Source organism: Alosa alosa, chromosome 16, assembly GCF_017589495.1.
Source record: "Alosa alosa isolate M-15738 ecotype Scorff River chromosome 16, AALO_Geno_1.1, whole genome shotgun sequence".
Classification (NCBI taxonomy): Eukaryota; Metazoa; Chordata; class Actinopteri; order Clupeiformes; family Clupeidae; genus Alosa; species Alosa alosa.
In genome coordinates this window covers 20,513,659-20,527,605 of record NC_063204.1, presented here as the reverse complement: position 1 = coordinate 20,527,605, position 13,947 = coordinate 20,513,659, and the positions used below count along the sequence as shown (strand labels likewise).

The window sequence follows — 13,947 nt, the reverse complement described above, 5'->3', positions numbered from 1 at the left end:
TGTTTACGCCGGGTCCCGTAGGGAAAGCCCTCTCTGCCAGACATTCCAGCATGAAGTGTGTTTTAAAGACAGCATTAGCAACACTGCCCAACCCTCCCACACCAAAGAGAGAGGGACAATCAAACCTTTTGGGCAGCTCATACACACACACACATCTTCACTCTCTTAGAGATACACATACACACACATACACACACACACTCGCTCTCCCTCTCATTCTCTTACTCACACTCACACTAGATGGACAGATGACACACCCAGGGTAGGTCTTTAGATGGATATGTCCACCACAAAGGAGGAGTCTGACTATGGGCACAGAGGGGGAGAATTCCACTGAGGTGATGACTATTGGGTCTTCACAATCCTCAGACACTAAATTCAACAGCTTTCTGTCCACAGAGCTTGTCTGAGCACCACACCAAAGGGTGGGGTGGGGGGTACAGCAAGTCCAACACATATGGCCATTAAGAAACGACATGGACCCCCAATGGGGACAAATCCCAGCCTGTCCAAATCACATCATGGTGGCAACACATTCAAAAGGCTTGATGAGGACAAAAAAATACCCTCTTCCCTCATCTGTATAATGGCTTCCATGTTGTTATTGAAGTCCAGAAAACAACTCTAAATTGCATACAGAGGACCATATTGATATGGCCTTGACCTAAGATATTACCACTAATGACACATTGGCGTGGGACCACAACATGTGCAATCAGCCATTGTTATAGAGTATTAACTACAACATACTTAGCACTTAATTGTAGTCCACTTAGCATTATGGAGGGTTAAAGATGTTAGCATTCAATGTAATAGTGATGCTCGTTCTTGGCTGTATTGTATTGCTAGGCTTGTGACAGTCAGTGTGCTGTGTGTTGTCTGTTTTTGTACCCATGCGACTGGATGCGACACTTAGTGATTTAGAGCTTTTCTAATGGGAGTAATTGTGGTGTAACATCATCACTTGATTTCAGCACATAGCTGTGGGCCACCATGGATGAGAGAGCAGCGGCCGGTGCCAAAGTCGCGTCAAGCTCCCCCTGATTAATTCCGCTGACAAACTTGTTTTCAAAAGCTCGTTCCACGCGCAAAAAAACTACGCCACGGTGAGCAGCTGGGACCCATCAGAAGCCGGGCAGAGCTTACGGCATGCGCTTTTCTAACATAAACCCTCCCGTAAACACAAGGGAAATCGGAACAGGACAGGGTCAGAAGGGACGGAAACAAACCGTTTTCCGTAGAGTCGGTTTTCCAAGCGTTTGCTGGAAGTCGCCTTTTTTATGTTGATACAGAGCACAGGGTGGGGAAATGCGCCACAGAGGAAGGTGCCAAGCTCAAGTGCGCACACTGCCAGCACTATTTGAAGTGGTTTTCACACTGCCAAGGCAGAAAGCGCCCTAGAAGAGAGCGCAGGAAAAAAAATAAATAATGAAATAAGAAAAAATAAAAACAGCAAAAAAAAAATAGGTAAAACTACAGGCAAAGACAACACGAGAGAAAGTCTCACGGTGCAGATGGCATAAACACACACCCAGCGTCCGTTCGTACTTTCATTACAGGAGGATTTGCACCGGGATGGCGAGGAGCCGACCCGGATACTCTGGAATAACACCCGTCTCCTCCGACTCAAGACCTCTGAGGCAGAGGCCATCGATCCTTATCTCCGAAGGTTATTGCACACAGCTTTAGCAGGTGGACTGGGACAGATAAAATCATATTGCTCTTTGTGAAAGTGTTGACCCAGTGGTGCTGGCCACCTAATATAAGCCTGTTTGTGTTATGTCTACTGTTCACAGCCTCTACAGCTGGCTATGGGGACCTGGGCTTAAGGAAGGCCGGCTGTTTCTATAATGCAGACTGTAACAGAATCAAGCTTTGGGCCAGCAGGAACTTTAAAAGACTATAAGCTTCATCCCAGTCTAAACTTCTTATCTTTCACTTATTCATATAACAGATGCTTCTGTACAGCACAATATGCTGTGCAGGTAGAGTTCACATGTTTCTACTTGTGAAGCAGAGGTGCAGTTATATTCTTTATTTATATACTTCTGAAACGCATATATCAAGAAACATTTAGCACATTTGGTTACACAATCCTTATCTAAAGCACCAGATGTTGATCTTTGACTCTTTAAACAGACTTCTCACCTTCGCGATACAAATATAGAATGTCACAGCTTAATTAAAATGGTGTAATCTGATATCTACAAATACAATTTTAAACATAACCAGAAGCCAGATCCACATCCACCAGCCACAAGCTTTTAATATCTGTCAATTAAGCCTCTGGCATGACTCACGCTGATAAGAATGTCTTAATAAGTCACGTCTTTCACCAAAAACTTTCCACTTTGTTCTTCCACTGCTTTTATTAACCCGTCACTTGACCAGCGAATTTCTTATTAAAAGTCGCGGGTCTGTGATGTCCGGTCATGGTCAAAATTTCCTCTGGTCCAACAAAAAAGAAGCAAGAAGAGGAGAGGAAAAAAAGAAGGACTCATCAGTCATTGCTTGGCTATTAAACTCGTGGTGAAATGACAAAGCGACAGGTAACGGAGAGGGACCGAGGAGGCCAGAGAAGAAGAGAGTGGTGGATGGAACACGGCCAAGTCTAATCGAACGGGGGGGGGGAGTGTCGCGGCGGTGGCCGACCATCAGAAGGGCCTGCGGCGCTGTGATGATGTCCTTTGATGGGGAGATGTGAAATCAAATGGAGAAACAGTTTGCAGCCGTAAGCTTATCTATCTTTTAGGGGGGGGGGCAGCTCTCTCTCTCTCTCTCTCTGTGCAGTGATTAATGGCCTGATGGCACACACACGCCAGATGAACGTGGCCTCAGATCAAAAGGTTACGGACTCGCAGGACGACGCGCCATTCCTGAGCCTCCGGGCGGGATGAAAGACGCGTGTGTTAGCTCCTCTATCAGCCCGCGGCCATTCATCTACAAAGACACGGGCCGATTCAGAAGAAGGTCAGCACGGAGGAACTGACAGAGACGAGCTGAAGGAAAGGGCGCATTTCTTCTTCTTCTTCGTTTTCTTTTTTGGGGGGAGGTAGGGTTTTGTGTGTATGTGTGTGTGTGTGTGTGTGTGTGTGTGTGTGTGTGTTTGGTGGTGGTGGGGGAACACTGACAGACATCTAAGGGAACATGGGCAGAATTTTTCTGAAATCAACTGAATATTGTAACAGATGAGGATTATAACTGACTGCACCTTTAATGCAAAGCCACTGCCTCTCTGCTTACGGCTGCACATGCGGATGAAATCCAGCAGTGTTTTCCTTTGCATTCTTCACATAGTGTCTGTACCAAGGGTTGCCGGCTGGCTGGCCCGTGTGTGTGCGTGTGTGTGTGTGTGTGCTTTCCGTGTTCTGCCGGCATCCTCACGCAGAGTTAAACAACAGGACAAACAGGTTCAGGCCAGGTGGACAGAGGGTTGGGTGGGGTGGGGGTGGGGGTGTGCGAGGGTGGGAACAGGGGAATTGTTAAGTGCGGGGTGTGTGTGTGGTGTGTGTGTGTGGGTTGGGCATTGGTCAGTAGAGAAACCATCTCTCATATAAATTCTACCCCCGGTGTGTACTCTGTCCCAGCTGCGCAGCGGTGGCGGCGGTGTCCAGCACAATAGCCCCTTTATGACGGGAGTACCTGATGTGCGGGGCTGAGCTCCGAGCTCCGTTCCCACAGAGATTCCCTTCGGTGCCCCACCTCCCCTGCTCTCCTCTGGGCACCGGCAGCAGCGCTCAGGGCCTGGGGCCTGGGGTCCTAGCGGGGGGCCCTCTCCTCCCCTCCCTCTCCTCTCCTCTCCTCTCCCTCTCTCTCCCTCTCCCTCTCCCCTCCTCTCTCTCTCTCCTCTCCCTCCCCTCTCTCTCTCTCTCTCTCTCTCTCTCATCTCTCTCTCTCTCTGTTCTCTCTCTCTCTCTCATTCTCCCTTCCTGTTCCATTCTCCTTCTCTTGGTCTTTCTCTTCCTGTGTTTTATTCTCCCTCTTTCTCCATGTCTCTCTCACCCTCTCTCTCTCTCTCTCTCTCTCTCCCTCTCCCTCTCTGTTTCTCTGTCCAATTCAGATGTGCTTAATTAGCGTGACTGACTGCTTAGCTACAATATGACCAAATCCAATATTTGTAAAGCTAATATAGCAATATACATTGTAACACTAATCCTCACCCAGTTACACTAATCATCAACCATTAAACAGGACAGATACATCATCACCTCCCTCTATGTTCCCTCTCCCAAGGCCCCAGAAGCCCTTTAGAAAGCTCGAAAGCTGACAGTCGAGGGTGGCCGTTAAGTTGGGGTATTGACACGCCATTGATGATGTTGGAAAGAGAGAGAGGGCGGAGAGTGAGTGAGTGAATGAATGACAGACAGAGTGTTGAGGTAAGTGTGCATGCGAGGTAGTGGGTGAGTGAGAAGGAGCGAGTGTTGAGTGATTATAAGCATCTGTGTGTGTGTATGTGCATCGATCTCTCTCTGTGTGTGTGTGTGTGTGTGTGTGTGTTTGTATGTGTGTGTGTGTGAGTGTGTGTGTGAGAGTCAGTGGACAAACAGTAGATGCAACAACCCAAAACAAGAATAACAAATAAGGAGGCATGTGAGGGAGGGAAGGAGGGGGCAGGCGAGCGAGAGAGAGAGAGAGAGAGAGAGAGAGGACAATAAAAAGCATGTGTTGCACATTACTCCACTCTGTCCATTATTTCTGCCCTACTTCCACCCGATATGGCCCGTGCCAGCCATCCCCAAACGCTGAAATTAATAACACACGCCTCTCTCTCTCTCTCTCTCTCTCTCTCTCCATCTCTCTATCTCTCTGTCAGACCCTTGTGCCGCCAACAAAGATTTACCCCCGAAGCCGGGGTTGGTGCAGCGATGCCCAGCAGAAACCTGCCCCTCCTGGCTCTCCTCTACCTCCACAAACCCCACACTCTCCTCCCTTCCTTTGTTTTGCTGCCCCAAGCTGAAATCAGAGACAGACATATAAATATATATCTCAAAAACAACATGGCTGAACCACATCCTCCACTCGTTTGCAGGTAAAGAGACACAGTAAAGTGAGGGAGAGAGAGAGAGAGAGAGAGAGAGGGAGAGAGAGAGAGAGAGAGTGGGGGGCAAACATGCAGTGGGTGAATGTGGTTAATGTTTACGACTTTGTAGCTCTTTGTCTGTTCCTCGGTACCCCATTCGAGACTGATTGGGGAGAATGTTCTGGCAAAGGGGTGCGGGAGCGAGAGAGAGCGAGCAGGCGGACGGGCGGCAGTGCTTGGTGTTTAGGGGTCTGGCAGAGGGAGAGGGAAAGATCAAGTGATGCCTGGCAGAGCGAGCGTGTGCCTGAGACGGGGGAGGAGGGGGGGCGAAGAGGAAATCGACTAACATCTCCACACACACACACACACATAAACACATACACACAGCAATCTATGCTTCGAGCAAATGTGAAAGAGAGAGGGAGAAAAAAAGAGATAGAGATAGGGATAGAGAGAGAGAGAGAGAAAAACGAAGCCCAGTGTCTAGTGTGTCCAGGCTCCTCATTGCCAATGCAGAGCACAATGAAACTGCTCAATGAAAGCCATATTGACCTTGTTTCTCCATTACACACTCCTGATCCTGCCTCGGTCCCATACAGAGAGACGCAGGCCCATTCAGACATCCCTGGTCCCAATACTTATCAGGGAGTTTGAAGCAGGATGGGAGGGGGTGGGGTGGGGGGGGCTGGGTGGGGAGGTACAGGGCTTAAGTTGTGAATGATTCACTCACAGTGCAGGTTCTCTGTTCTGTCATCCAGTACAGCTGCACTCGCCCTCCACCCCAACACACACACACAGGCACGCACGCATGCACACACACCACCACCACCAGCACCACCTCTGCAACATCCACCTCCCTGACTAACGCAAACCTGCTGCGTCTCCATATTTATGTTTGGCCGGTGCTCCTTGCTTCATCGGGTTTCAGGACACAGGAAGACTCGCAGCAATAACAAACGGGGCTTTCAAAGGAGCCTTCAGCAGGTTAAGATAAAATGTTTTTACTGTCCATTATAAGAAGCATCTGCCCCGAAATTAACGGGGGGCCCATGTAAGGGCATGAGGAATGCACAGGCAGCGAGCTCCCAGTCATCTGCACACGATCTGAAAAACAGACCGAGTCGATTTGGGAAGAGAAGCACTGGAGCGCATTGTGTACACACACACACACACACACACACACACACACACACACAGAGAGTGAAGGTTCACAGGACCCAGGACCCAGACAGGTGTTCATTCCCTGTTAGCAACAGAACAGATAGAGGAAACAGAGCAGTCCTGTGGGGGAGGGTGGTGGTGGGATCAGTTTTATAAATCTGACATCAATGACAAAAGCAGGTTCTGGTTCTAATTTACACACACACACACACACTGTCTGGAAAGTACAAGTGTATGGGTGTATGAAGGGTCTGGTGGAGCAGTGTTATGAAACCTGACCAGCACCAGGGAGAGAAATGGGAAACTAAATAAGGAAGGTGGCATGTTTACTGTGTGTGTGTGTGTGTGTGTGTGTGTGTGTGTGTGTACAGTATGTGTGTGTGTGTGTGTTATGTGCACATGTGTATATCTCTGTGAATGAATAAATGTACGTATGTACTGTATGTATGTATGTATTTATGAATGTGTGTGTCTGTGTGTGTATCTCTGTGAATGAATGCATGTGTGTATGTGTGTGTGTGTGTGTGTGTGTGTGTGTGTGTACACTTGTGCACACACTTGTGCCATGGAGGAGGTTCCGCTGGACCACCATCATTCATTCATCCTCTCCATCCATCCCCTTTTCTCCCCCCATACCTGGAAGCCCTGAATGCGGGCCAAGTACTCCAGCTGCTGTGCGGGCTGCACGGACGCCGATACGGCCGGGGCCAGAGCAGGTGTCTTGCCCTTGGGCCCCAGGACCTCGCTCGCCGTCACCGCCGTGGAAGACGAGCCGTTGAGCAGCAGCTCGCGGGCCATGGCCGCCGTGCTGCCCGGCCCGGTGTAGTACGGGTCCTTGGTGCCGGGGCCCAGGTAGGAGGAGACGGGGCCGCCCTTGTTCCGACTGGCCTCCATCTCCTGGTAGACGTCTGGGGAGAGGTGGAGGATTCCCTTTTGTGCTGCAGGACCAGAGAGAAGAGAAGGGAGGGAAGAGGAGGAAGAGGGGAGAGAAGATGGAAGAGAAGAAGAGGAGGAAATAGAGGAGGAGGAGGAGGGGAGGAGAGGGAGAAAGAGGAGGAGACAGCGATGAGGGAGAAGGGAGGGAAGAGGAGGGAAGAGGGGAGAGGCAGCGGAAGAGAAGAAGAGGAGGAAATAGAGGAGGAGGAGGAGGAGGAGGAGAGGGAGAAAGAGGAGGAGAAGGGAGGTGTAAGGAGAAGTGAAGAGAGAGAAAGCGAGGGAGAGAAGATGGAAGAGAAGAAGAGGAGGAAATAGAGGAGGAGGAGGAGAGGGAGAAAGAGGAGGAGAAGGGAGGAAGAGGAGGAAGAGGGGAGAGAAGATGGAAGAGAAGAAGAGGAGGAAATAGAGGAGGAGGAGGAGAGGGAGAAAGAGGAGGAGACAAAGGAGGAGGAGAAGGGAGGGAAGAGGAGGAAGAGGGGAGAGAAGATGGAAGAGAAGAAGAGGAGGAAATAGAGGAGGAGGAGTATTGGGTTCAGATGGGGAACAAAGGAGGAGGAGAAGGGAGGAAGAGGAGGAAGAGGGAGAGAAGATGGAAGAGAAGAAGAGGAGGAAATAGAGGAGGAGGAGGAGAGGGAGAAAGAGGAGGAGACAAAGGAGGCTGAGAAGGGAGGGAAGAGGAGGAAGAGGGAGAGAAGATGGAAAGAGAAGAAGAGTGATGAAACAGAGTGAGGAGTGAGGAGGTAGAGAGGAGAAAAGAGGAGAAGACAAAGGAGGAGTGAGAAGGAGGAAGAGGAGGAAGAGGAGAGAAGATGGAAGAGAAGAAGAGGAGGAAACATGAGGAGTGATGAGGAGGAGGAGAGGAGAAAGAGGAGAGAAGGAGGTGCAGTAAGGAGCAGCTAATATATATAAGTTTATGTGAGAAAAGAGAGAACAGGGGAGATGAGGGATGATGAGGAAGACAGACAGAGGGGAAGAAGTGAGAGAGAAGAGTGATAGAGACAGAGCGATTGAATGGAAACATGGGAGACAGATAGAGAGAGAATGAGAGAGAGAGAGAAAGAGGGAGAGCAGTCATTACCGTTCACATCGTTACCTGCCAAAGAGATTTGCGCACATGAACCACCATCCTTTTTTGCCAAAGGGGGGCCTGTGTGCTTTGGCTCAGTATTGGGTTCAGATGGGAACATCATTTACAGATAGAGCTGTTTGGGCTGGCATGCGGAAAAGTTATTCTACCCTTGGTGACTTGGCATGAGATTTGCTCAATTTTAAAGCATACACTTGCTTGGCTTCTCATAAATTCCATGCTATGCTATGCTTCTGATTGACAAGAATGTGGATGTGTATACAACACTAGTGGCGGCTAATCATCCAACATGCATTACATTACTGGATTACCACTTAAAATACTCTCAAGAACAGGGAAAGTTGCTTGCCCCGAGGAAATTGGTCCAAATCTTTTTTTGTAGTACAGATACTTTATATTTTAATCAACTGTAATTAACTCATCTGTTGGCAATGAACACATACACAGTACAAGACACATACACAGACACACATAGAGATGTGGGCAGCCTCTTCAACATCAGCAGTTGCGGTGGTTAGGCGGGACTAATCAACCGACACACTCAACAACCCCCGCCACCCCCCCCATCCCTTTTCTTGCCGGTCCAGATCAAACCCGATGACCTTTGGGGCCAGGCTTGCACCTCTAACCTTTAGGGCTGCCCCCAACACCTTAACGTAGCCTTGAACATTCGTTGTGCACAGATGCTATGAGAAGTGCAGACATGAGGAGACACTAAAGCATCACATCGGATCCCATGGCCACAGGCTGCGTCAAGAACATGCTCTAATTAAGCTGATGACGCATCCCGAAACGAGAACCGTGGAACCGCTAAAATGGGCGAGAAAGTCGTCTGGACCACTGTCCTGAGAACAGCTTGAGCAGCATCCCAGACAGAGCAAAAAAAGGCGGAGTCCTTTTTCCATTGAATGATTGTTTTTCTTTTCCTTTCACTTATTTCCCCCTTTGGTTGCTGCTAGTTCTGGATTAGCCTATTGGAAAAACATGCAAGTTTAGCCCTCAGACAAGGTCGCTGGAGACCAGGGGGAGAACAGCTGTTCCTGGCCACACAGCTGTGCACTGGCGCTAGCACGGACCGCAGCTGATGTCGACGGGGATCTGGGCCGGAACCAGGCCAGACGTGAGCCAGAGCTGCTCATGAGCTCAGCTGCTATCCGGAGAGGTTAGAGAACTCGCTAACTTCCTGTTTGCATCGGCAACAGTACAAATACGGCTAGCTGGGGAAAAAAAACAAAACAGATTCTTTGAAAGCTGCTCGGCTCTCCAGCATCCAAGCTGGGTCTTTACGGAGCATCATATCTTGGTCTGGATTCTTGTTTGCAAGCTTCTAAATATTATTTTACGTAACCCCATAAGGATGCAGATAGACACACATCTGGGTATTGATGATACATGCATGTTTTGTACAAAAAGTGTGTGTGTGTCCGTCTGCAGAATATGGATTCAAGGGATGGAGCACAAATCAGAAACACCAGTCAAGGGTCCCTGTGGTCATCTCAGTGGGAGAGTGCCCAGAAATAGCGCAAACTGACACAGATTTTTCAGATGTCCAAATGACAAGTTCAATTTAAACTTACACAAGTCAGCGCTGCAGCGGCCGCACCAGCGACTGCCTACGAATGTAACATACCGTAAAAGGGCTAGGTGTGAGCCAGCATGACATCACCATTGACATGCAACTAAAAAACATAAATGCACAAAGGAGGGCGGCAAAATGGGAGAGAGAGAGAGAGAGAGAGAAAGAGAGAGGAAGAAAAAAAATACCCATGATTCCACGCCTCCCTCTCACCCTCTCCCATGGTTCCGCCCAAACTAATGGGCTCTGTCTGAGAACGGTGTACTGGCCAAAGGCCAGCCCAGGGCCCAGTGCCTGATTTTAAACAAATAAGGATGAGAGCCCAAACTGTAAATCAAAACAATGAAGCAACAGGACTCTAGATACTAAACACAAACATACACACACAGACACAGACACAGACACACACACACACACACACACACACACACACACACACACACACACACACACTAGGCATGTCTGACGCAAACACATTAAACACAGACACTCACACACAATTCACAGGCAATTCACAGGCAGACACATAAACACACTCCTTGCACAGACAAACATGGCTGCATGTAGGCACGCAAGCATGCACAAACACACACATACACGCACATGCACAAACACACACAAACAAACACACAAACACACACACACAAACACACACACACACAAGCGCGCGCACACACACACACACACACACACACACACACACACACACACACACACAGACTCTTGTCAGGAAATGAAACGTGGCAACATAAGCTGACGAAAAAAGGGCCATGCTGCAATAACCCCCTGGGAGGACCCTGGAGAATGCTCCTCTCAGACAGAGCCCTAATCATTTCTGCATGGCCCTCATCCTCTCCTCTTCTCACACCTCCTCTCCTCTCTCCTCTCTTCACTGCACCTCACCTCTGCACTCCTCTTCTCTCTCCTCTCTTCTTCTCTCCCTTCCTCTCTCCTCCTCTCCTCAGCTTCACTCTCCTCTCGTCCAGAATGAAGATCTCAATGAGTGGCAGCCCATTATACCAGTCACCATGGTTGTGTATAAACTTTGTGTGTTTGCTTGTTTGTTTGATTTTACTTGATTACTTTCAACAACTTACTTTCCTACAAGTTTAAGATGTCATTACGTTTGTAGTCTCTTATTCTTTAATAAATGATCCTATTCTATCATGCGGTTTACTTTTATGGCCAACTGATTCAACTAACTGGAGCACACTTTCTTTTTAAAATACATCAATAAAATGTGACTTGAATTGACAAATGCACAAGAAAGGATGAAAACAAACTTAAATCCGTGGGTTGATGGGTTGCTCAAGATGAATCACGACTACCTCTAATCACACAAGTTGTGTAAAGCAAACTAGCAACGGGGTGACGTGACAGTAAACGGACTGATGGGGCCTGACGTGCGGTCCTATACTTTTCAATATGCCTCACATTACAGTACATATGCCCTCGGAGCAGAGAGAATGACCACATCTTTGCTGTCTCTCACTCTTACTCGCCCTTATTCTCTCTCTCGTGCTTTCGTTTAAAAATGTGTTTTTCTGGTTCTTGGTCTTCTTACTCATCGGTGCCATGACACAGTGTCCCTTCTGTGCGTGGGGGGTGGGGGTGGGGGTGCGCTGGGAGGCAGAAACCTAAATTGGGATCCTGATTCCAATCTGCCATTTTGTTCCATGTGTCAATCTTAATCTGCCATTAACTTTTCACTACTGAGCCGTGATGGGCTCCTGTGCCCAGAGCAGCACGGAGAGGAGGAGTGAGTGAGTGGGGAACAGCCAGATGAGGAGCAGCAGAGTGAAGCGGAATGTCCCAATTCCGGGCAGCGGCGGTCAGAGCAGTGAGAGCCGGGGGGTGGGGTTGGGAGACGTCGATTCCCCCCTGGTCGTTCCCATGCAAACGCGCCTCTGTTGTGTGTCAGTGCCCTTCACGGGGCCGTAACCGCTCTCACTGGCAGCTCACGCAGATTGCAAATCCTGGCGCTTGAACGACGAACATTATTTCGACATTAACAGGTCCGCTCTGGCGAGGCCGCGCGGAGGTAATGAAAAAGACAGTTGGCCCCCGGTGCTGCTGACGGGGCGAGATGAACTCTCGGAGGGGTTAGGAAAAATGGACGCCCTCCAGGGTGGGTCTGCAGGCCAAAAAAACAAAACAAAACAAAACCGAACCGTCAAAAAAAGGCGTTTTTCGTGGTAAACGCTCACCAAAACGGAGACCTTACCCTAACCTCGCCTCTTTTTCTCCCCCGACACAAGCGGCCCAAGGGGCCTGACTACACTGTCATCGCCCTCCATCGATGACACGGTCAGCACCGTCCCAAAAATAGCTCTTTTATGGGGAAGTCATGGAAGCTGAGTGGGCTTCAGAGCACGGGGCTCTGACAGTGTCTAGGGAGGTGAGCGTGAGCAAGAGACTGAGCAAGCGTCTCTCCGTTCGATTTGTGCGAAAGTGGGCGGCCGGCCAATGTTTGCACCACACGCTGACTGAGAATGATACAAACTTTGTAGAAAAAAGGGAAAGGGGAAACACATACACACACACACACACACACACACACACACACACACACACACACAGACACAAGGGAAAAAAAACATCCTTCTCCATTGGTGTCATTTCATCATTTCCAAGAATGCCATCGTCAAGCTGCATCGAAATCTCCAAAGCTGACATCACTGAAGCGACTTCATTCACCGTAGCTTTTTGCCAGTTTATTTCAAAACTCCACAAAAACAAAGGGGGATGGGTACCCCAACCTTCTTGCACAATTGTTTGTATCTATCCCTTCAAATGCCACACACAAAACTGACTCATTCTCACCCTTTCAAACTGAAATACCCTAATGCAGGCAGGCTGTGATGTAAATCTTCTCCCCATCAGACCACACTGACCCACTATCTCTGCCCCATCTGGAGAGAAGCCGATTAATCAGTGGCAAGGCAAACGGTATGGAATGTGAGATGGTGAATGTGAGCCTTTGATGGCGCCTGAAAGGCCTTTGATCCCGGCTGTCTCTTATATAATGGGGGCTTCGTTCTATAATTTCATGCAATTGCTGAACATCCCACACACATGGGAAAGTCTGCGACTGTGTGTGTGTGTGTGTGTGTGTGTGTGTGTGTGTGTGTGATTTGGAGGGTTGGGTTGGGGAGGGGGGCTAATCCTATCTGGCAAGCAGCAGTCCAGAGAAGGTGGGTGTGTATGTGTGTTAGTGTATGCATGTGCGTGAGTGACTGTGTTTAAACGCTATGTGTACATATGAGTTTACGCATGTAAGGTATAAATCCACATATATCCAGCATGTTAGTCCCTGCTTGTGTGTGTCTGAGAGAGAGAGAGAAAGAGAGGGTGTGCATGCATGACCTACAGAGAAGGGGTGTGTTTGTGTGGGTGAGTGTGCATACAGTATGCCTGTGTGTGTGTATGTGTTATTAAGAAAAAAAGGGGGTATACATATGACTGTGTGAATGTGTGTGTGTTTGTTGAGTTTGTGTGTGTGTGTGTGTGTGTGTGTGTGTGTGTGTGTGTGTGTGTGTGTGTGTGTGTGTGTGTGTTGCCCAACACTGCTTTGCGCCCAGTGTGTAAGTGAATGGGCCTTGTGGATTTGCAGTCTCCACACACACGGGAGGTGGATTGAGCTGACAGTCAGAGGCCCATTGACCAGTCATCCAGATTAAACGCCCGCATGTCACCTGGGCTGGAGCGGCCCCCACAAACACTCACTGTTATTCGTGGGTTCAGGGAAAGACGCTCTTTGTCCATTCCAGCCTTTGTTGTCCATCTGCAGAGAGGGAAGAGGAGAGGGATGTGAGAGAGAGAGAGAGAGAGAGAGAGAGAGGGAGAGAGAGAGAAGGAGAGAGAGGAAGGGGGGGTAGAGGGGGAGGAAGATGGAGGGGGGGCGAGAGCATGGGAAGGAGGAGAGAGCGAGGGAATGGCAAGGGAATGAGAGAGAATGAGAGAGCCAGTGGAGAGAGGGGGAAAGAGAAAGAATGAGAGAGAAAGAGAGAGAGAGACAGAGAGAGAGAGGAAGGAGGGGAGGGAAAAAATGGAAGAGAAGCCAGTTTACCAAAACCGCTTTTCAGTGTGTCAGACAAGTTGCTTCCTACTGTTTTCATGCGAGGGAGGGGGTGGTTGGGTAAGCAGAGGGAGAGATGGGGGGTTAGG

The 13,947-nt window shown here is 49.1% G+C and overlaps 1 protein-coding gene across 4 annotated transcripts in view; it reads right to left on the bottom strand.

The window, feature by feature from the left end:
• The window catches only part of stau2 (staufen double-stranded RNA binding protein 2), a 101,959-nt gene that overhangs the window by 43,921 nt on the left and 44,091 nt on the right, over positions 1-13,947 (bottom strand). For all 4 annotated transcript variants that reach the window (XM_048266743.1, XM_048266746.1, XM_048266744.1 and 1 more), the window contains 2 exons: positions 13,507-13,564; positions 6,818-7,119 (listed from right to left, as the gene is read on the bottom strand). In XM_048266743.1, the coding sequence (XP_048122700.1) occupies positions 6,818-7,119; positions 13,507-13,564 (360 nt within the window). The remainder of the gene's footprint in view (positions 1-6,817; positions 7,120-13,506; positions 13,565-13,947) is intronic.